Consider the following 22,397-nt stretch of genomic DNA (forward strand, 5'->3'; position numbering starts at 1 on the left):
AAAACATCAGTTGATATGTGACGTCACGTGTTGTATATATTACGTACACGTCCAATGGCAAGTACGCATCTTAGGAACTTGACAGCAATTTGCGCGTTCGAATATACCGATGCGCTTCAGTTTTTGGAGGGGTGTAGATTTTGTTACCGATCTTCCTAAAGATGGTAAGTTTATATGTTATATACTTCGAAACAAGTTATACCTCAACAGTTTTTCTTTTATTTTTAGGTTTCAACCCATTAATTAGTTAAATATATAACTTTACTTCGTGTTTATTCCGTGTTTCCATGAGTTTGGATTTTTTTGTGGGTGTTTTTTGAATGTGCAAACGCCCATGTCATTTATTATTTAATTAATTTAATGAGTTCTTAACAAGGTTATACCTCAATGGGGTTAAACCTTCAATCATATGTCTAACTCTAACGCTACGAAATAATTATTTTTTATTTCAGTATTTATAATTTATCACATTCTTCTTGTTATACTGTTAAGATTTTGTTTCCTTTAACCATAATTTATTTATTTTTATTGTTGTATTATAGGTGTAATTTGTTTCAATCATTTTTTTTTTTAACACTCAATTCATAGAGCAACAAGTGTATATTCTTCTTTTTTATATTGTGCCAATACGTTTTATTCTCTTATGACGGAAACACTTGAAACATATTTTAAAAAAATACTATATTTTTCTTTTTTTTAAAATAGCTTTTTCATTTGTCCTATTCCAATTTTAATCTATTTTTCTCATCTACGATAGTTCGATACTGTTTAAAATAATGCTTTATAAATACCTCATCGATTGACTATCTTTTTTCTTTAATATGTTTAAATTAAGTTAAACATGTAAAATTTGTAAATATTAGTAAATAATAATTATAATTTATTTTTTGGGGTTTACAGACTCATTAATATAACAAAACTATATTTATTAAAAATATACACCTCGTATAACACGGTATAGCGTAAAATTAATAAATTAATGGTTCTTAGTCATCAATTTCCTCATTCATATTTTGAATTTAGATCTAACTTTATCCTATGGTCTTGAAATCATTATATTATTAAGACTTTAATAGTTTCTAGTTTTTAAATACAAATACATGTCAAATAATTATATTTTGGTAATAATCATTCTTTATCTATGTTCTTAAAGATTATGTTTGAAATTGATTCACCTAAAATACAGAGTATGCTTTGGTGAAAATATAAATGTTATACCTTCAATTCCGTCGCAAGATATATCTGGTAAAAGAAAGGCGCCAAACTTTCGAATAATTGGAGGAAATGGCTCAGATCATCAAGACTGGTCACGTATGGAAAGAAATGAACTAGGTATTTATATTTTATTTTACATAAATAACAGTTTTATTATCTGTTATTATTAGTTGTTGTACATTTTTATGCTAAAGGTTTTTAGTTGATATTTTGAATATTCGTCTGTATATTGAAACAAAATATATGTACCTCTAATAATTATTCATCTCCTACAGAACTCTCAAATCATAATTATATAATCATTACAATAAATGTTAACATTTTTGTATTTTTAGTTTGATTTAGTATAAAATTTAAATAAATATTTTAAATTTTTGTTACGAATTGGATATTATAATACGAATCTACTCATAGAACCTTCTGTATTCTATACTTTTGTCCAGTTTACTATATCTACTTATTGAAATTTTAAATCGTTTTCTTCAGAATCACTCATTTGTCTGTTTAAATAAACCGTGTTGTTTTTATTCGTTATTAATTTTTCGTAGAGACAATCGACAATCTTTAGTTACATATAAACCAATTCGCCATTTAAATTGTAATTATTTTCATGGTCGATTCACCCCAGTTCACCTCTTATTATACATTAGTATTAAAAACGGTAGCTTTTATCATAAAACTGGTTTTTATAATGGGATATTTAAAATTAGACATTAGCATGTACGACTTAAATTATTTATTTTATTTTATACGAATTGTTATTAATTATTTTTGTAATCATATTTACATTATCACGTGAAAAATGTCATAATTAACTTAGTTTATCATTAGTCATTTTTTTAATACTTCAGTCTTCATTTCAATCAAAAATTTGTTCAATAATAAATACAATTATGTATAAACTATAAATTATTATAATATGTAAAAAATTAAGACAAATATTTACAATCCCAATAAAATAATGTGTACCATTTATAAATAATCTTTGATAATTTTCAATCGCATATCAAGTCAATAATATAAGTATGACCGAAAATATTACCAATCCAGTGATCGTTATTGAATGCGCATCACTGACACGTATTATACCTACATAGGTACAAGTTATCTCTAGTTACAATAATACTCTTTATTATCACTGATCATTACCTGTTTTTAGCGCATTATTCTTATTATTCAAATCATTTTATATACAATTTTCAATAATTATTGTAATACTTAAATATAAAAATGTAAAGCAAAAAATTTTTTAAATAACACACATTATATTATTTGTGATAGGTTTTCAATATTATTTTAACATAAAATGTATTCTCACTGTCTTGTTTATAATTGAAAACATATGATAATGAATAACTTATATTACTTTCGTTGAAATGTATAAACAAAAACACTTTGTACTTTTAAAGATTGATTATAAAACGAATATAATAAATAAAAAATAAATTTAAAACAATATAATGAAATATTAAATAACTATTAAATAATAATAATTAAAAATAATTAGATTTGTTTTAATTAATAAATATTTAAATAAAAAAATGATATTATATTATATATATATATATATATGTAAGCGTTACACCAAAAAAACTCATTCAATATCAAGTTCTAGTATGGGAATTCCAAGATCGTAAGTAAAATAGGAGTGAGAGGTGTAGTGTGTAGCCGTTTGTTATAGTGACCACTGGAAAAATTCATATAATGGAAAATAAAACTAAATGCATTTATGCTAAAAATTCTATACAGTTGGTAAACTATACACTATACAGGATCTATATTATAGTATTATTATGACACTATAACCTGCAAAATTAAACAATTTTGTTTTTGTTATAATATTTATCAATTTATCAAAGTTAAACTAAATTAACTTAATATTTACGTATATATTGGTATTCAAGAGAATAAAATCTATATGCGTTATGCTGAATATACTAATCGGAATAATTAAATTTATTTTTATTTACATTATTACGTTCAGTTAATCCTTATAGTTGGAATTATAACTGCTCTGCCCCAATGTAGTATAATTTTTAGTGTTCTTTATAATATATTGACTGAAAAAAAAATTTATAAATAATCAAAAATGTTTTATAATTTTAACATTTATTATAACTTGAAAATTTCAAATTTTGAAAAATTAGACCAATATAATATTATATTCATCGTGTTCCTAAATAAAATAAAACTATTATCGAAATTTAATTATTTCACGAGGAGTGAAAGTTTTTTTCTGGTAGACATGTATATATTTTAAAAACGAATCAGCTCGATACCTTTAAATCAAATTTGTAAAATGTTGCTAAATTAACTACTCCCTGTACGAATTTTAATAAATTGAATTTTATAAATAAAATTTACTTACTTAAATAAGTGTTTACAAGTTTTTCATAAAAATTAATTTTTAAATTTGTTACAGGAGATTTTCCCGTTTAAGTGACTTGAATTCAGATCCCACAATCGACGATGGGGCTACCTCATTAGACGTACCAATTGAACGTATTATAAAACATAAAGAACATAACAAACGTGCTTTAATCAACGACATCGCATTAGTGGTATTGAAAAATAATATACATTTTACTAGTAAGTTATTTTAGCACTTTTCATCGACTGAATATTTTACCATAACACCTAATGTTTATATTACTAATCATTATTTTATTTTTATACCATAAAAATAATTAAGCATATGTGGACATATTATGGTCTCCAATCGTGTGATAATGCCAAAAATTCCAATCTCAATAAAATACAAACCGTTAATTTAAATAAATAAAATCCTACGTTCCATCACCGATGCCCTACCTTATATTTCTAATTTTACTTTCCACTCTGACTTAAAAATTAAAACTATTCACAAAGAAGCTAAAATATACTATAAACGTTTTTTCAACAAACTGTTTGCTGGCTAAAATCCTCTGATATCTGGTCTAGCCACTCACACGATTCCTGGAAATCCACTTCGGCGTTTAAAAAGAAACTGGCGCAGAAATCTTCTTAATGATTAAAGAAAAAAAAATTGACAATAGTCATTAAAAAAATATATAGTTACACATATATTTAAGCAAAATTAAGTGCGATAATTGGCTGGTTTATTCTCTCACATATTCATGTTTTTTAATATAATGTAGCACCTACTTTTATTATGCCTTTGGGTATAGATTGTGTATTCTCTAATAAAATTTATAAAAATATATATGAAAAACTTTTTGATATTATTGTCTGCACTTATATTATTTGTTATTCGTTAGACTATATCGAAAATTAATTTTTTTCATTATAGTAATTTTACTCGTATTAGTATGCATTTAATAATTACATTGATAAAAATACGTAATGTGTACCATGTGATACTATGGTATTTGCAATGCAATTGTAAAAAAAAAAATTTATAATTTATAATTGATACAATTTGATGCTTATTTATTTATTTGGCTAGAATTAATTCAACCAATATATTTGCCTTTATCACAAGATACGAAAATTATCGATATAGCAAGTAACTTACCATTTACTGTTGGATGGGGAAAAACAGAATTGGGTAAATTATTTATTAATTTATTAAGAAATAAATATCAAAAATGTTTAAGAAATTAGAATTCAAAAAATTATATTTCTTTATTATCATTCTGTTTACCATCTACTATAGACATTAGATTCTAAGAATTAATATTAGGTATTGATTAAAAAATTGTATTAAAAATATTGGATAATAATTGTTTAATAAAAAGTATTTTGTATTATTAACAAAATAATTATTAATATCATTCAGATTAATTGCCTTCGTCTTTAGAAGAAGTCCAAGTTCTAATAATGAGTACAAGGGAATGTGCAAAATTATATTCAAAGGCATCTCGAGCAGTAATCGACGACAGAGTAATATATGTGCTGGAGAAAAAGGAAAAGACACATATCAAGTATTTAGTAATTAGTTTATTTTGATTTGATTTTAAGTCAGAATATCATATTAATGAATGTATTGCTGTAAAATATGTGTTGGTAATAATAAATCATTAAATATGAAAAATTAATTTGAAGCAAATTGTATGATGTATACATTTTTAATATAGGCAATAAATAAGATTGAATTAATGTCTGCTGAAAACCTTGCACTAAAAATGTATATTGTATGAATAAAATAGGTATAATAAAATAAGCCAAAATTCTACAAAATAGGTAATACAAAAGGTACCCATGATTAATAATTTTAAATTACAACAAACTAATTAAAATTGTTATTCGTCTCAATTGAATATCTTATATTACTAATAAACTCATAAAATTGAAAAGAATTTCGGTTAAACTTTTTTCTTAATAGATTTAGAAAAAATACCTACAGTTAAAATGAAATGAAATTAATTTTAAAATTTTAAAATTTTGACAAAATGTATCATTTTTAAATGAAAAAAAAACAATGTCGCTAATATATATTTGCGAATTTTCGTAATAATTAACTACGGAGGATCATAAACTAAACTTTTAAAGTTTTTGACCAACCAGAAAAATGTATACAAGTACTATTAGCGTATAAAAATTTTCATTGTGTACAAAAAACAACAATAAAAATATTTGATGAAAATTTCAAATTTTAATTTTTTTCTTTATTTTAAAACAAGATATTAAAGTAAGAATAATTCTTTGATTTTCCTCTGATATTGAAGAAATACTAAAAGTTAGAATTGTTGACATTTTAACTAGATCTGATATTCTGATTAGTTAAGAAGACAACCTCAAAGTTGAAGAACAGATTATCTTTCCTAATTTTTTCGCGTATACAAACATATTAAAATAAATATATTTTTGTAACTATATTATATATTGTCAGATTTCAAAATTTTTGATGAAATGTTGATGATGAATTATGTTATGTTTTTATGTAATATTATGTTTAGAATATCGTATTATTTACAGCATACTTATTAAATATGTTATAATACCTAATCAACTATTTATAATATTGTTTAATCAACAATTAAAAGTAAATTTAAATGCATTATATTATAAGATACAAGTTTTGAAATGTTCTACAACTCAATTTAATACAAATTTTGCACTACAGTTTTACTTATAAAAAAAACCATATGTAACTATCGTGTATATAAATTTCGATTCCACGTTGAAAGAATTACACACGTAAAGTTGCTCTTAGTTATGCTCTTAGTAAATCGGTTTTATCGAATATGACCACGAAATGACTTGACATTCAGCGTTAGCAATAGTAAATTAAAACGCTTGCCAAGTCAGAGATCGGCATGTAAACTTTCTTGATTTTCAATTAATTTAATAAGATAAGTCTCTGAAATAGGAGAGCGGATTTTGTTGTTTGGGGTCTTGTTAGATTCACATTGGCTAGGAGAAGTATAGTGAAGATTTTCAGAACTTAATATTTTATAGTTAATTTACTAGAGTTTCAAAAAAAATTAACACATTTTATTGGGCGTATTTATGTTCTTCAGCTTTATAGATTTATAGTGAGTTAACGATTGAAGATAAAATTCTGAAAATCTTCATAGCACTTCTTTTAGACAATGTGAACCTTACAAGACCCCAAATAACAAAATGCGTTCTCCAGTTTCAGTTATCTACCACGTTAGATGAAAATCTATTAAAAAATAACTATTTGTTCACTGTGAAAAATTAAATGACTTTTTAAAAAAAATTGTAATCTCACATTTTGTATCTACTTGAGAATACCTTTTTACTTGATTAAAAATCAATGAAGTAAAAATTTAAAAAAATGTTCTAAAGTATGTGACGTTAAACATTATTAAATCCAGAATTGTCTACCGAGATGGGTAAAGAGGAAAATTGTATAACTTTAAAAATGAATAAAAATAACGTATTATCTACTTGCTTAAAATTGTTTCTGACTACAAATACTACATATTGGACACCTTTCCCCTACCTACACTTGTGTTTTCGACGAGAATAAGGTTATCATAATATTTAAAAAGTAAAACATGATTTTGTAATTGGTTTATTATTACTCCCTTCTTTAACACTCAGATACTATAATGTTTTAAACATTGAAAGTGTTTTTTATTGATGAACACATAATACCCCTCCAAAAAAAAAAAACATCATGTTGTATTATTTTATAAATCAATTTTTAATGATGATATTCAAGGATAGTAAATGATGGGAAAAAATACCAAAAGTTGTTCTCCATACCATAGTTAAACTTGATAGAGGCTCGTTACCTACAAAAATAATAATTATTACATTTTTAAAATTTGTTTTTGGTTCATATTGCTACAGTGGCAAAACATTTTTACATCAATTAGATACTACATCAGAAATACAATCATCAATACCGACCACGTATGAAAAATAACGAAAAAGGTATTTATATTTTATATAAATAATAGTTTTATTATCTGTTATTTTTAGTTGTACATTTTTAAAGTAAAGGTATTCAGTTGATATTTTGAATATTCTTTTGTGTGTTGAAATAAAATATATATCACACACTGTTGGAATAACTATTTCACAAATGATAATGGATGAAGTTATGACTTAAGACATCACAATGTTTATATTTTATTATTAATATTGGTTATTGGAATTGTAAATAGAACATTAGAATAAAAAAAAGTATTTAGTATTTCAAAATAATTTTTCGAAAAGTATTTAAATACAAGTATTCGAATATTTAATAAGACTGATGGTAACTATACTATAATAATTATCTACTGGCCACTACATGCACGTGCTTTTAACTAGTTTCGTTTAATTGTTTGTAAAAGCCGATATGCCAGTCTCAACAAATATATTTAGATTTTATGTAATCGATGTTTTATATTAATTACTATGTGTAATAATTGTGTATTAATACCAACAAGATGTAATACAATTTAATAGAATCAAAAAAAAAGTTTAATTGACACATACTATAATTGTAGGTTATAATTAATAGATATTTAATATTATTGTTTTACCAAAAAAATTTGTCGCAATTGTATATCTTATATTGTACTGTATTTACTATTTATATTAATAATTTATAGTTAAGCAACTTAAAGAGTAAGAGGTGATGGCGCGAGTAAGTGACCACTAGAATAATTTATAAACTCCTAAGACAAATACTTAAATATGTTTCTGCTCAAAATATTGTACAGTTTACTATTATTATGATATTATAATAAGGCAAACCATGTAATTTTGTTTTTTCTTAAAACTGTCTTCAAAAAATAAGAATACAAGTTAATCTAAATTGCAATTAGCTATATAGTTCGATTACGTATATATGTATAAGTATTATGTTATATTGATATTTGGAAGAATATAAAATCTGTATACAAGATGCTGTTTATGACATTTAAAATAATAATTTTTTTTTGCTTGCAGTATTACGTTAAGATATCAATATGGGAAAAGGACGATATTTTATAATCACAACCCTTATTGTCGGAATTATAACTGCTCTTCCTAAAGATAGTGAGTAATTCATAAGTTTTATACTTTGAAAAAGGTATAAAACCTCAATAGTTTCTCTTTTATTTTTATATTTCAACCCGAATATTAGTTAACAATATGACTTTTATCCGTGTCTCCGTGTATTTGGTATTTTTTGAGAATATTAGAATAATATGCTAACTAAAACATCTTTTATTATATTATATAACTATAGTACTATGAATAACTCTTCAATCATATATCCTATATTGGCTATACTACAATGTTACAATATTATGTATCTAAGTATCTATTATTTATCACTTTTCCTTTATTATGATTTATTTAAATATCTTGTTTTTTTGTTCAACTTATTTAATTAATTTTTCCAGCACTCAATGCGTAGAGCATCTACAACTTATTCTACTATTGTTTATGCTGTCACAACACTCATATATAACATAAATATTTTGTTTTTATTTTCCAATTTTTAAAATTTAAGGAATATAATTTTTGTTTCTAGGTATAATTTTGTTTCTTTTTCTAATACGTTTGCTTTCAGACAAATACGTAAGCTAAGTACTTGGTTTTTAATTTATTTTTATTGACCTATTGACTCATTAAAATATAAATACTATGTTTGTTAATTATTAATAACTAAGGCTCGGATTTATATGTAAATACATATTTTCACTGTGACTTGATAAATTAATTTACGCGAGTGATAAATTCGTTTCAAGGGTTTACCAACCAAATATTTTATTTTACAATTTTTACATATTTTGCCATAAGTACATGATTTTACATATTTCTCATATTTTGTTCTACATATTTTGACAATTTGTTTATTTACGATTTTGTAATAATTGTTAATTATGTGCGATTGTATTTTTCAATACAATTTCCCATATTTCCAAGAGTACAAAATAGTAACAAAAAAATACCAATTATTGAACTTAATCTACGGTAAATATAACTTACTCCTTCAGACATAGTAAAAATGCAATACTATCCAATAACATCAGTGAAAACTTAAAGATCATTTAGTCGGTATAAGGCAATTTTACGACCAAATCGAAGATCTTTTGCATTTCAAAATTTCAAACGGCTATTATCATAAATTGTAATCAAGATAATTAAAATTTTTATTTTTTTTTTAACTTTTTTTATTTATATTTTATAATTTGTAACACCTTTGTTTAATAATTTTACTTTAAAATATAATTTGTTTCATTAGAAACTCATATGGATATATTATATAATTTAATCTTAATAAATAAATCATATTAGTAAATTACATATTTATGTACATATTTTGCTAACGTTAATACATAATTTGGTTTCATAAATACATATAAATCCGAGCCCTATTAATAACTCATAGAACACCATTAGCGTAAAATAAATTAATGAATTACTCTTAGTTGTCAATTTTCCAATTGATTTTTCAAATTTGCAGTTCTTTCAGATCAAACTTTTTTCTATATTATTGGAATCATCATATTATTTAAATTTTAATAATTTTTAAACTCCGTATACACGTCACATAATTATCATAACTTTAGCTAATATGATCATTATTTTATTTTTAATCTTAGAGATTGTATTTGAGATTGAATCACCTAAAATACCGAGTAAATCACATGAGAACATATCACATTTTGCATCTAAGTTACCATCAAAAGATACGTGTGGTAAAAGAAAGGCACCAAGCTTTCGAATAGTTGGAGGAAGTGACTCAGATTTAGGTTCGATACATTTATTTATTATTTTTAATGTATTTATATTTATTTGTATATTAATAAATTAAAACAAATATATTGTTTTAAGTATTTACAATCTGACAGGTGTTTGGCCTTGGATGGTAGCTCTCTTTTATGAGTTTAAGGATGGCTCTGTAAAATGGGATTGTGGTGGTACATTAATTTCTAAACAACATGTCTTAACTTCTGCCAGTTGTTTGGTTAATTTAGATAGAAGAATATTGTAAGTAAAATACGTTTAACATGTCAAAGAAAGTTATTTACTAAGAAACAATCATTTGGACAATATTTCGAATTACATTGCACTGGTTACCATTTAAGTACAATAAGCTAAATAAGCTAAAATATATATATAATCATTAAATTGATCTATAATTACTTTTGAAGTTGATCTTTGTAATTTAATCTTCGTAGAATATTATGAGTCTAATAGTTTTTTATTTAAAAGAGTAACCCATTATTTTTAATCTTACTGGACTCTGATTTTATAGTATCCTACTTTAAATATTGACTGAAAAATACTTAAAAGTATTTACCTATTTATTATATATTTTCTAGACATAGGGTTTTGAAAAACTAAATGTGATAAGTTTGGAAAATGTGACCAGTTTAAATGTCATAAGCTTCCTAATAAAATAAAAAAAGCAATTATTCATGTTTTTTCCGTTAGACAAGTTAAATTAGTTCTGTACTTCCTGTCTCTCCGTATGTTAATTAATAATTAAATTACATTTAGTTTTCAAAACATTTAGGTATGAGAAGTTTTTCATAAAAATTAATTTTTAATTTGTTACAGGAGATTTGTACGCTTAGGTGACTTGGATTTGAATTTCTATATCGATGATGGGGTAATCCCATTGGATGTTCCAATCGAACGTGTTATACGACATAAAGAATATAATGGTACGATTTTAACCAATAACATCGGATTGGTGGTATTGAAAAACGATATTACTTTTACTAGTAAGTTTTTTTAGCATTTTTCATCGGAATATTTCTACTATACTTTATAATACAAACTATTGGTTTTTTTTTATATATATCGTCTGCGTTAAATATTGGTTAAGCTATTTCAAAAATATATTTTTTATATTATAGCGTTACTATTATGTTAAGTTTAAAAATACCATTGACAAAGATGCGTAATGCGTTGTTTATTTTTTTTGTTTGACTAGCATTTATCCAACCAATATGTTTGCCATTACTACCAGCTATGAAAAACATCGATATTGAAAATAATTTTCCATTTATTGCGGGATGGGGAGCAGATGTAGAAGGTAAATTAATTATTTATTTATCATGGAATAATAAATTATCAACAACATATCAGATATTAGAATAGGTACACCAAATTGGATATACTTTTATAATCATTCTATTTTTTTTAATAACTATAAATTCCAATGATTATTTTACTAAATAGATTGATTTCATCCTAATAAATGTTTGAAAAAAAAAATATTTTAGTATTTGAAAAATAATTGTTAATTTATTAAGGAGAACCACCGTCTGGATCTTTAAAGGAAGTTCGAGTTCCAATCATAGATATGGAGCACTGTAAATGGATAATATTTAGAGATTTGAAAACACATGTTAATAATAAAACAGTTATGGACGATAGACTAATGTGTGCCGGAGAAAAAGGAAAAGACGCATGTTTGGTATTTATTGATTTGTTAATTTTTTATTTTATTTTAAAAATGGTGAAATTAGGTAACCACTTTGCTATACAATAGAAGTTTAGTATATCTCATCCTTGTATGGATCACTGCAATTTATTTATTAATATAATAAATCATTTTTACTAAAAATGAATTTGGAGCAAAGATCCGATAATAAAATCATTATTCTACACTTAAAAATCTTAATTCGTCCAAATTTTAATCTAGAAATAAAAAATGTTGTTTAAGTAAAATGCAACTTTGGTAAGTTGAAATTTAAGGGAAATGCAATTTTTTCGACTATTTTAAATTTTTCTGTTATCAAGTGTAACAATCGTTACATCATTGTTTATAGTTAATAAACCTAATATGTACCATATAGGTAAATATTATAGTAACATATATATTATACACTTTATATACATACTGATCTAGATATTAAGTCCTCCTCGGCTTTGTGCCACATTCAGTATATTGTAAGGCTATGGCCAAAACTGAATATGTACGAGAAGTAAGTTCTTCGCGATGACTATCACGCTCACCGGGACTTCAAGACAGCCCTATATTTTAGTAAGCTGTTTTGTAAGTATGAATAAACTTTTATGTATTAAATATTATTAGACCGATCTTCATTTATTTGTATTATTAAAGATCCTAAATACCTTCTGCTCCCGAGCTCCGGTTATTACAGATTCAAAAGTAACTAACTTCTTCACTGAATCTTTTATATTTGACGGGTCACCTCCGACCATTTTACACAAGATTTTGGAATAATTTTCAACTTCAGTTTTAAATATATATACGTAAATTATAGTTTTTAATTATTATTATAGTTATATTGTAGAGTTATACAAACTTTTTCATGACATGGCCCCTTAGTGTCTCTACAATATTTTTACAGCTTCCAAATTAGTAATGACAAAATAACCATGGTTGAATGGTTATAGTGGTTATAGTTATATTATGTTTCTGAATTGTTTTAATGCGTTAATATTTATTTATAATTAAGTCACAATAACTCAAAAAACTTTCAATTCAATTTTTTTTTCTTTCCCCTAGAAATATAAATTATATATATATATTTATCTCCCTTCAACTTCGAGCTATCGTGACTCGGCTATATTTATCACAATTTATATAAATGAATAGATAATGTAGAAAAAATGAAATAAAAAATTTTATGCTTCATTAATACAAATTAAGAAAAAAATAAACTAAAATTTAGTGAGATGGATAACTTGTGTATATTTCATAATATGTTCAAATCTTGGTTCTATAGTTTAGAAATATCTAGTTGTTATCATTTAAGTTCCCGGATCTATAACTCGGCATTTTTTAATTCAGTGATGCCCTAAATAGCCGCGACGAACATTTTGTGCTTATTGTGCTATCGATTTTGAGCCAGTGCCAATATTTTGCAACTAATTTGCACTATTACCAGTTTTTCGAAAATCCAATTTCCTTGTTGAACGCATCAACTTCACCTTCAAAATCAACTTCAAACCGGTGCATATCTTTTGCAACTGATTTGCAACAAACAGCAATAACAAATTTTGACAGTTTCATCTCAACCCTCACCATTATCAGGAGCGTAGTTAAGTACAGATGAACAACAGATTTTCCTAGAGCCTTTATAATATGGATTTATATTATATATAAATATATACCATTTATATAAATGCTAAAAATTGGTAAAAAATAAGCTGCAACTTGTTTGCGCACTTTTTTTATTTTTATCTCAAAAATCTGAACTTGTTTGGCTATAGTTTTTCTTTTGAGTAAACGAGGTTTTCGCAAAGAAATAGTATTTAATGTGACTTATTAAGGTTTTTGATGTATTGAAGATTTTATGATTTTCTAACTACAAATACATTTTCAACCTTTCGCTATTTTTAAGATTTTTATTTACTTTAAATTATACTAAAAATACATTGTGAATATATTCTTTTATACGTTTGTGGTAGTTTATAATTAATACTTATGAGAAACTTATATTTTTTTTTATCAACATTTATAGAAAAAAAAAGTTTCACGATTAGTTGAATTATTAAATATAATTAAATACGTACAGAAAACAACAATATAAACATAAGTTAAATATTTAGTTTTAAATTGTCATTTGTGCGATTTACTAATGTATCTGGTTTTTCTTTAACTTGTTTTTTTTTGTTATTTTTTCCGATTATTATGAAAAATACTAGAGTTATAAATGTTTGACCTATGTAATAGTATTAAATAGTTTTATCTAATTGGTCCAAAAATCACTTTCAAAGTTGAAAATTAAAATATTTTTCATAGTTTTGTTTTGTGTATATAAACAATCAAATGTATTCACATTTATTTTAATAAATATATTTTTATACATTTTAAAACCAATAGATGCATCAAAGCAAGGACTTAAAAAAAACTTTTAAATTCATAGATAATACATCCAATCAAAAGTTTATTATTACATTTTACTTTCAATGTTTCAGGGTGATTCCGGTGGTTCATTAATGTGGTTGAAGGAAAAACAGTTTTATGTGATAGGCATAGTTTCTTATGGTTATGGATTTTGTGGAGACAATCCAAGCATGTATACTAAAGTGTCTTCTTATATTGATTGGATTTTAGAGAATATATAAATTTTTATACAAACAATTAATAAAATGTATTTTATTTTTATTTCGATATAAATATACTTTTGTATACAACTATATGATATGATTTATTCAATTTATTAATTCATAAGAATTATGCAATTATTATTCAATAGTATTCTTGAGTATATATCATATTTTATCGCTGTGATCAAACTAAATTATATATTGTCCAATAACAACATTTTTAAATATACTAAGGATGGATTATATATTATGTTTTGACATATTATGTTTAGAATAATATATTATAAACATTATTATATTATTTGCAATCAATCATTTATAATACTGTCTTAATCGATACTAAAAAGTAAATTTAAATGCATCAAATTATAAAAAAAAGGCTTTAGGATTTTCATCATCTAATTATAATAGAAAAATTACAATACAGGTTATACCATTAAAAATATCAAATTTACTTATCATCATTTCGATTAATGTCGATAACACATCAAAAGAATTATATACGCAAAGTTACTCTTTTTTATGCAATGTATTTATTTGACTTATAATAGTTTTATATAAATTAAAAATAGTTTTTTGCTTTAAAACAAATATCTTAAGTTATTATATTAACCTAAGTTTAATGGATAAAACATTTTTTGACGATACACTTCAATTAAATATATTTAGTCAAATTTTTCAGTATATTGAATTAAAAAAAAAATAAAAATATTGTTTGATGTAAAAAAAAAATATCTTGATACAGTTCACTGTACGTGGTTTTACATGTAATCAAACAAGAACAGATCACAGATTATTGCAGTATTATAAAGATATCAATTAAACAATTTATTTATACTTCGATTTTTTAAATTTTTCGTACTTATAATAACTATAATTTTTATAATAAATTAAAATATGCAAAACAAATGTTTTCATTGTCTTTACAAAAATGTACGTATTTAAATTCGGTTTTATCGAATATGACCACGAAATGCCTTGACATTCAGCGTTAGCAATAATAAATTTAAAAATTTTAAATATTGTTCTAAAATATGAGACATTAAATATTATTAAATCCAGAATTGTGCACCTTGGTGGACAAACTGGATAACTTAATAGCTTGAATAAAAATAATAATGACGTTTAATCTGTTTGCTTAACATTGTTTTACCTACAAATTAATATTTCTGACATATTAAAAAAAACAACTTTGAAGTTTTCATAAAAAAAAAAATTCTAGTGTGATACTATATTGAATCTTAGGGTGGCCACATTGGACACATTTCCCTACCTAAATTTGTGTTTTCGACGTGAATGAGGTCATCGTGATATTTACAAAGTTAAAACATGATTTTGTAATTGGTTTATTATTACTCCCCTCTATAAAACTCAGATACTGTAATGTTTTAAATATTGACAGTGTTTTTTTTTCCGATGAAAACAAATTACCCCTCCAAAAAATAGTATCATGCCGTATTCACGTACACGAAAGATCGATTTTCAATGATGATATTCAAGGATGGAAAAAAAATATCAAAAGGTGTTCTCTACACCATAGTGAATCTCGATGGTAGCTCGATACCTACAATAATAATATTACAATATTATAATTATTACATTTTTATAATTTTTTTTTTTTTTTGGTTCGTTTGCTAAAGTGTTTGACTGCTGGCCACACATTATTACGTCAAGTACTACAACAGAAATACGATTATTAAGACCGTTTGTGGAGGAAAAGAAATATACTAAGTACCTATTTATATTTTATTTCATATAAACAATAAATATAATATGAACTTTATTGATCAATAAACTCGATAAACAAAATAACCATTTATTCAAATTTTTAGAAGGTTTTCAATTGATATTTTGAATATTCTTCTGTGTTTTGAAACGAATAATTATTTATTTCATACAGAACTCTCAAATAATAATAATAATAATAATAATTATCATTATGATAAACAGTAGCAAATTGGTATTTTTGGTTTTATTTGGTATACAAACGAAATTAACGTTTTAAATTTTTATTATCAATGGCTATGATAATAAGAATATAATACTCATAGAACCTTCAGTACTTTGCAATTTTTTCATGTTACTATAGCTGTATATCGTTCATGGCGAAGTTACTTATTACATGCCAACTTAAACTGTTGACTGAAATGTATAAAAAGTCTATATCTTGATTTATTGATATCATGAACTTCCCAACTCAGTCTGAGTGATCAACTAAACAATATTTTTCCATGGTCAATCCCCTTCTCATTTCGAATTTTATAATTAATGAATGCCAAACAATAAAAATAGCCATTTATCGTGTATTATTAAACTGGTTTGTTTAATAATATATTTTAAATTCAATGTTGTTAAATATGTTTTGAATGGTTTATTTTATTTTGTTTATATGTACTCATACTTCAATTAAGTGTATACCTGAGTAACAAATTCACATTATTATTTACAAAACAATTATTTATACACTTATGATTATAACTATATATATAAATATAAAATAATAATTATATAAAATGAACTATAACCAGAGCCGTATTTTGTCAACCCTGAGACTTGCCATCCCCAAACATATGCCTACCTGTGCCCCTTTAAATAAGGATCTGGCTATCAACATAATACTTTATTGTAACATGTGCATACACCATAAAAATTTGAAATCGCATAACACTGTTGACAGGTATGAGTACTTGATAGTTACAATACCTTGACAATTTTCTTCGTTATTGACCATTCTCTAGTTTGGGTATATGTATATTCAACTATTGAAGTGTTTTAGTAATTTTACTAAAAGTAATTTCTTTGTTCTCAGTTTAATCACTCCATGTTTAAATTTATTGTTTATTTCACTTCAAGTTAGTTTACAAGTAAGTTATCGTTCAAACATAACTATTAAGTATAAAATATTTATTTAATTACAATTAGATATCTATTTATATACAATTAGCTAACTGTGTAGGTATTATATAATATTGCATGGTACTCGGGATAATAATATCTGTATGCTCGATGCGCTATGCTGTTTATGACATTCAGTATAATACATTTTATTTTTACTTGCAGTATTACGTCCAGATATCAACATGCGAAAAGAACGATATTATATAATCACAACCCTTATTGTCGGAATTATAACTGCTCTTCCAAATGGTAGTAAGTAGTTCATAAGTTTCATGTTTTAATACAAGGTATAAAACCTCAATAGTCATTCTTTATTTTTAGCTTTCAACCCAATTATTAGTTAACATTATAACTTTTCTAGATCCGTGAAGTTGAATGAAAAGTACTAATTCCCGCTATACCACTAAGTTTTAGTGCTAAATTACTGCTTTCAGAACATACAAATATAAAAATTAGTGCTCCAATCTACAAACGATTATCCACGAATATAAAAATATCCGCGCTGCGAAAGCATGGTAAGCAGGGACTGGAACCGTATCGAAAAGAAACGGCTTTGAAACCGGAACACTTTGAATATTGGGAACCGGAACCTCGCCGACACCCTAATTTCAATTAATTTAAAAATCTGAACCTTATTGGAACCGTTACTTTTTTTGGAAAGGTTTTTTTATGATTAACTTCGGTTTTGTAATAAATTTAATAGTTTAGTATAGATAGAGTATATGTGGTAATAATAAATACAAAAAAAATTGGTGATATTTTAAAATTTGAAATACCGAATACTGATACAATAAGTGGTAATTAGTAATTAATACCTAACAGTTAAAATTTAAACTTTTTTTTAAATTTTTTAAGAAGCAAAAAAAAAAACCGAAACCGAAATAAATTTGGCGATATTGCAAGAAGTAGTGCTTACCATATTCCCGCAGCGTGAAGTTAGCGGTATATTTTTATATTTGTTGATAATCGTTTATCTTATGAAGCATATTTGTATATTCTAAAAGCACTAATTTAGCACTAAAACTTGGCAGTATAGCGAGATTTAATGCTTTTCATACACACGCTAACTTCCTGGACCTAACTTTTCTCCATGTTTCCTTGTATTTGGTATTTTATGATGTTGTTAGAATAAAATGCAAAAACCATAATGATATTGCAAAATATATAAATGCAATAATGTATTGCAATGCATCTTTTATTGTATTACAATAAAACTATAATAAGTACTATACACAACAAAGTTACCCTTCAATCGTATCTCCTCAACTGGCTATACTACAAAGCTACCATATTAATCATTTTTATATTTTTTATCGAAGCATCTATTATTAATCACATTCTTGTTTTGTACTAAAAGATTTCTTCTTCTTTGTAATCATTTATTTTTTTATCTTGTTTTTTGTCCAACTTATTTTATTAATTTTCTAGGAATGACTTAATTTTTTTTTTAAATATGGTTTCTTTAAGACACACATAAACTAATTACTGGGTTTTTATTTTTTTTGCATTATTATACTGACTCAAATACAAAAATACTATATTTTTTAAAAATGTACAACTCATCAAACACCATTAGCGTAAAATAAATAAATAAATAACTCTTAGTTGTCAATTTTCCAATGGATTTTTCAAATTTGTCGTTCATTCAGTTCAAATTTTATTCTATTGTCTTTAGGTCATTAAATTATTAAATTTTTAATAATTTTTAAACCCCAATTCTTGATTATGTCACAAAATTATATAAACGTTGGCTAATCATCATTATTTTAATTATAATCTATTAGATATTGTGTTTGAGATTGATTCACCTAAGGTACAGAGTAAATCACGTGAAGACATAATACCACATTTTGCATCTAAGTTACCATCACAAGATACATGTGGTAAAAGAAAGGCACCAAGCTTTCGAATAGTTGGAGGAAGTGATTCAGATTTAGGTTGGATACATTTATTTTTTATTTTAAACTTGTTTGTATTTATTCTTGTAATAAAAATTAAAAGTTCAATTAAGTTATCAAGTTTCACGATCATGCAGGTGTTTGGCCTTGGATGGTAGCTCTTGGATACGAGGATAAAGATGATGTCAATGGTTCTATAAAATGGGCTTGTGGTGGTACATTAATTTCTAAACAACATGCCTTAACTACCGCTCATTGTGTGGTTGCTACAGCGCAAATAATATTGTAAGTAAATTACGTTTGACATATCAAAGAAAGCTATTTATTAAGGAAAAAGCATTTGGACAATTTCTAGTTACGTTGCAAGGTAACCTTGAATGTAGGTACAATGGCCAAAATAAAAATATACAATCAAACAATTTAATTAATCTATAATTAATTTTGAAGTCGATCTTTGTAATTCAATCTTTGTAGAATATTATGGGTTTGTGTTTTTTTTTTTTTTAAGTAGAACACTTTATTTAGGTCTTACTGGACTCTGATTTTATAGTATCCTACTTTAAATATCGACTGAAAAATATTTAACTGTTTATTAAAACTTCTATTTATAGAGCTTTGAATAATTGAATGTGAGTAATTTGGAAAATGTGACTAGTTTAAATTTCATAAACTTCCTAATAAAATAAAAAAAACATTTTTGAAATCTAATTATTCATAAGGGTTTTTTCCGTTAAACAAGTTTATATGCTAGACACGCTACAGTTTAATTCTAACACCTTCAAGTCATATTTTTTAAGAGCTTTCCATATGTATTTAAATAATTAAATAATTTTTAGTTGTTTAAACACTTATGAGGAGTTTTTCATGAAAAATTAATTTTAAAAATTGTTACAGAAAAGTTGCACGCTTAGGTGAATTGGATTTGGATTCCACAATCGATGATGGGGTAACACCATTGGATGTTCCAATCGAACGTGTTATACAACATAAAGAATACGACAAAAAAACTTTAACCAACGACATCGGATTAGTGGTATTGAAAAATGATATTACTTTTACTAGTAAGTTTTTTTAGCACTTTTCATCGGAATATTTCGCCATACTTTATATTAAAAACTATTGCTTCATTTTTATATATTAAAAAACTTCTTTTATATCGTTGTCTGCGTTTATTATTGGTTAGACTATTTCAAAAATAAATTTTTTTCACTTTATTATTATTATAAGGATACATTTAATAATGCCATTCACAAATATATGTAATGCCTTTGTAAAAAATAAATGTAATAATTATTTTTTATAAAATTTGATGTTTATTTTTTTTTTTGTTTTATTAGCATTTATCCAACCAATATGTTTGCCATTATCACCAGTTATGAAAAACGATATGGGAAATAATTTGCCATTTGTTGCTGGATGGGGATATACTGAATATAGTAAATTAATTATTTATTTATCATAGAATAATAAATTATTAACCACATTTCAGCAATTAAATTTGATATTTTGTTTAATATTATTATATATTCCAATAATAATAATTATATAAAATAAATCTTACTAGAAAGTTTGAATGTCATTCAACCTAATAAATATTTAAAAAAATATATTGCGTTATAGTATTTGAAAAATAATTATTAATATTATTTAGGAGGCAAGCCGAATTCATCTTTAAAGCATGTCCAAATTCCAATTATAGACATGGAGTACTGTAAGTGGCTTTATGACAGTAAAAGAATTATTATGGATTACAGAAATATTTGTGCTGGAGAAACAGGAAAAGACTCATGTTTGGTATTTATTGATTTGTTCATTTTTATTTTATTTTAAAAATGAGGAAATTAGGTGACCACTCTGCAGTACATTAGAAGATGAGTATATTTTATTATTGTGTGGGTCACTGCAATGTAGTTATTGTATAATAAATCATTCCTGATAAAAAAAAATTTGGAGCAAAGATCCGATGATAAAATCATCATTCTTAATTTGTCCGAATTTGAATCTAAAATGTAAAATGTAATTTTTTTTTCTTTCGAGCAAAGGAATAGTATTTATTTTGACTTATCAAGATTTTCGACTTATCGAGGTTTTATGATTTTCTAACTATAAATTAATTTTAAAACTTTTGCTTTTTTAAGAAATTTATTAACCTTAAATTATAGTAAAAATACAATGTAAATATTCTCTTTTATATTATATTTGCGATAGCTTATTATCAATATTTATGAGAAACTTACCAAGAGAAAAAATTTTATCTACATTTATGGAAAAAAAAGTCTCACGTTTAGTTGAATTATTAATTATCATTAAAATATGTACCTACAGAAAACAACAACATAAAAATTTGATGAACATTTTAAGTTTTTAATTTTAATTTTGTTTATGCGTTTCATTAAAATATCTAGTTTTTCTTTAATTTATATTTTTTTTAGTTATTTTCCGGTTAATATGAAAAATACTAAAATTATAAATGTTTTACCTATGTAAAAGTACTAAATAGATTTATCAATTAGTCCAAAAATCACCCTCAAAGTTAAAAATTAGATTATTTTTTCTACTTATGTTTGTGTATATAAACAATCGTATTTATTCACATTTATCATTATAAATATATTTTTATACATTTTAAAATCATTATATTCATCAAAGCAATGATTTAAAAAAATTGTTAAATTCATAGATAATAAATACAATCAAAGTATATTATTACATTTTATTTTGAATGTTTCAGGGTGATTCCGGTGGTCCGTTAATGCTGTTGAAGAAAAAACAATTTTATTTAATGGGCATTTCTTCTTTTGGTATTGGATGTGGAGATAATCCGGGTCTGTATACCAATGTGTCTTCTTATATTGACTGGATTTTAGAGAATATATAAATTTTAATACAAACAATTAATAAACTGTATTTTATTTTGATTTCAATATTAGTATATACATTTGTATACAACCACAA

At 24.5% G+C, this 22,397-nt stretch overlaps 2 protein-coding genes across 2 annotated transcripts; both read left to right on the top strand.

The window, feature by feature from the left end:
- The first annotated feature begins 1,097 nt into the window (after positions 1 to 1,097).
- On the top strand, positions 1,098 to 22,397 carry LOC113548853 (transmembrane protease serine 9-like). Its single transcript, XM_026949944.1, has 19 exons — positions 1,098 to 1,332; positions 3,638 to 3,804; positions 4,661 to 4,762; positions 4,994 to 5,138; positions 7,480 to 7,563; positions 8,569 to 8,658; positions 10,215 to 10,364; positions 10,464 to 10,602; positions 11,176 to 11,342; positions 11,555 to 11,656; positions 11,877 to 12,040; positions 14,515 to 14,656; positions 17,707 to 17,796; positions 19,329 to 19,481; positions 19,580 to 19,727; positions 20,337 to 20,503; positions 20,780 to 20,878; positions 21,094 to 21,236; positions 22,174 to 22,397. Exons 6-19 carry the CDS (start codon positions 8,589 to 8,591, stop codon positions 22,318 to 22,320), a joined length of 1,881 nt encoding a protein of 626 aa, XP_026805745.1. The 5' UTR covers positions 1,098 to 1,332; positions 3,638 to 3,804; positions 4,661 to 4,762; positions 4,994 to 5,138; positions 7,480 to 7,563; positions 8,569 to 8,588; the 3' UTR covers positions 22,321 to 22,397.
- Positions 2,832 to 5,163, top strand: LOC113548844 (venom protease-like). The gene is made up of 4 exons (XM_026949932.1): positions 2,832 to 2,848; positions 3,638 to 3,804; positions 4,661 to 4,762; positions 5,015 to 5,163. Exons 1-4 carry the CDS (start codon positions 2,832 to 2,834, stop codon positions 5,161 to 5,163), a joined length of 435 nt encoding a protein of 144 aa, XP_026805733.1.

The sequence above is a fragment of the Rhopalosiphum maidis genome, chromosome 4 (genome assembly GCF_003676215.2).
Source record: "Rhopalosiphum maidis isolate BTI-1 chromosome 4, ASM367621v3, whole genome shotgun sequence".
Classification (NCBI taxonomy): domain Eukaryota; kingdom Metazoa; phylum Arthropoda; class Insecta; order Hemiptera; family Aphididae; genus Rhopalosiphum; species Rhopalosiphum maidis.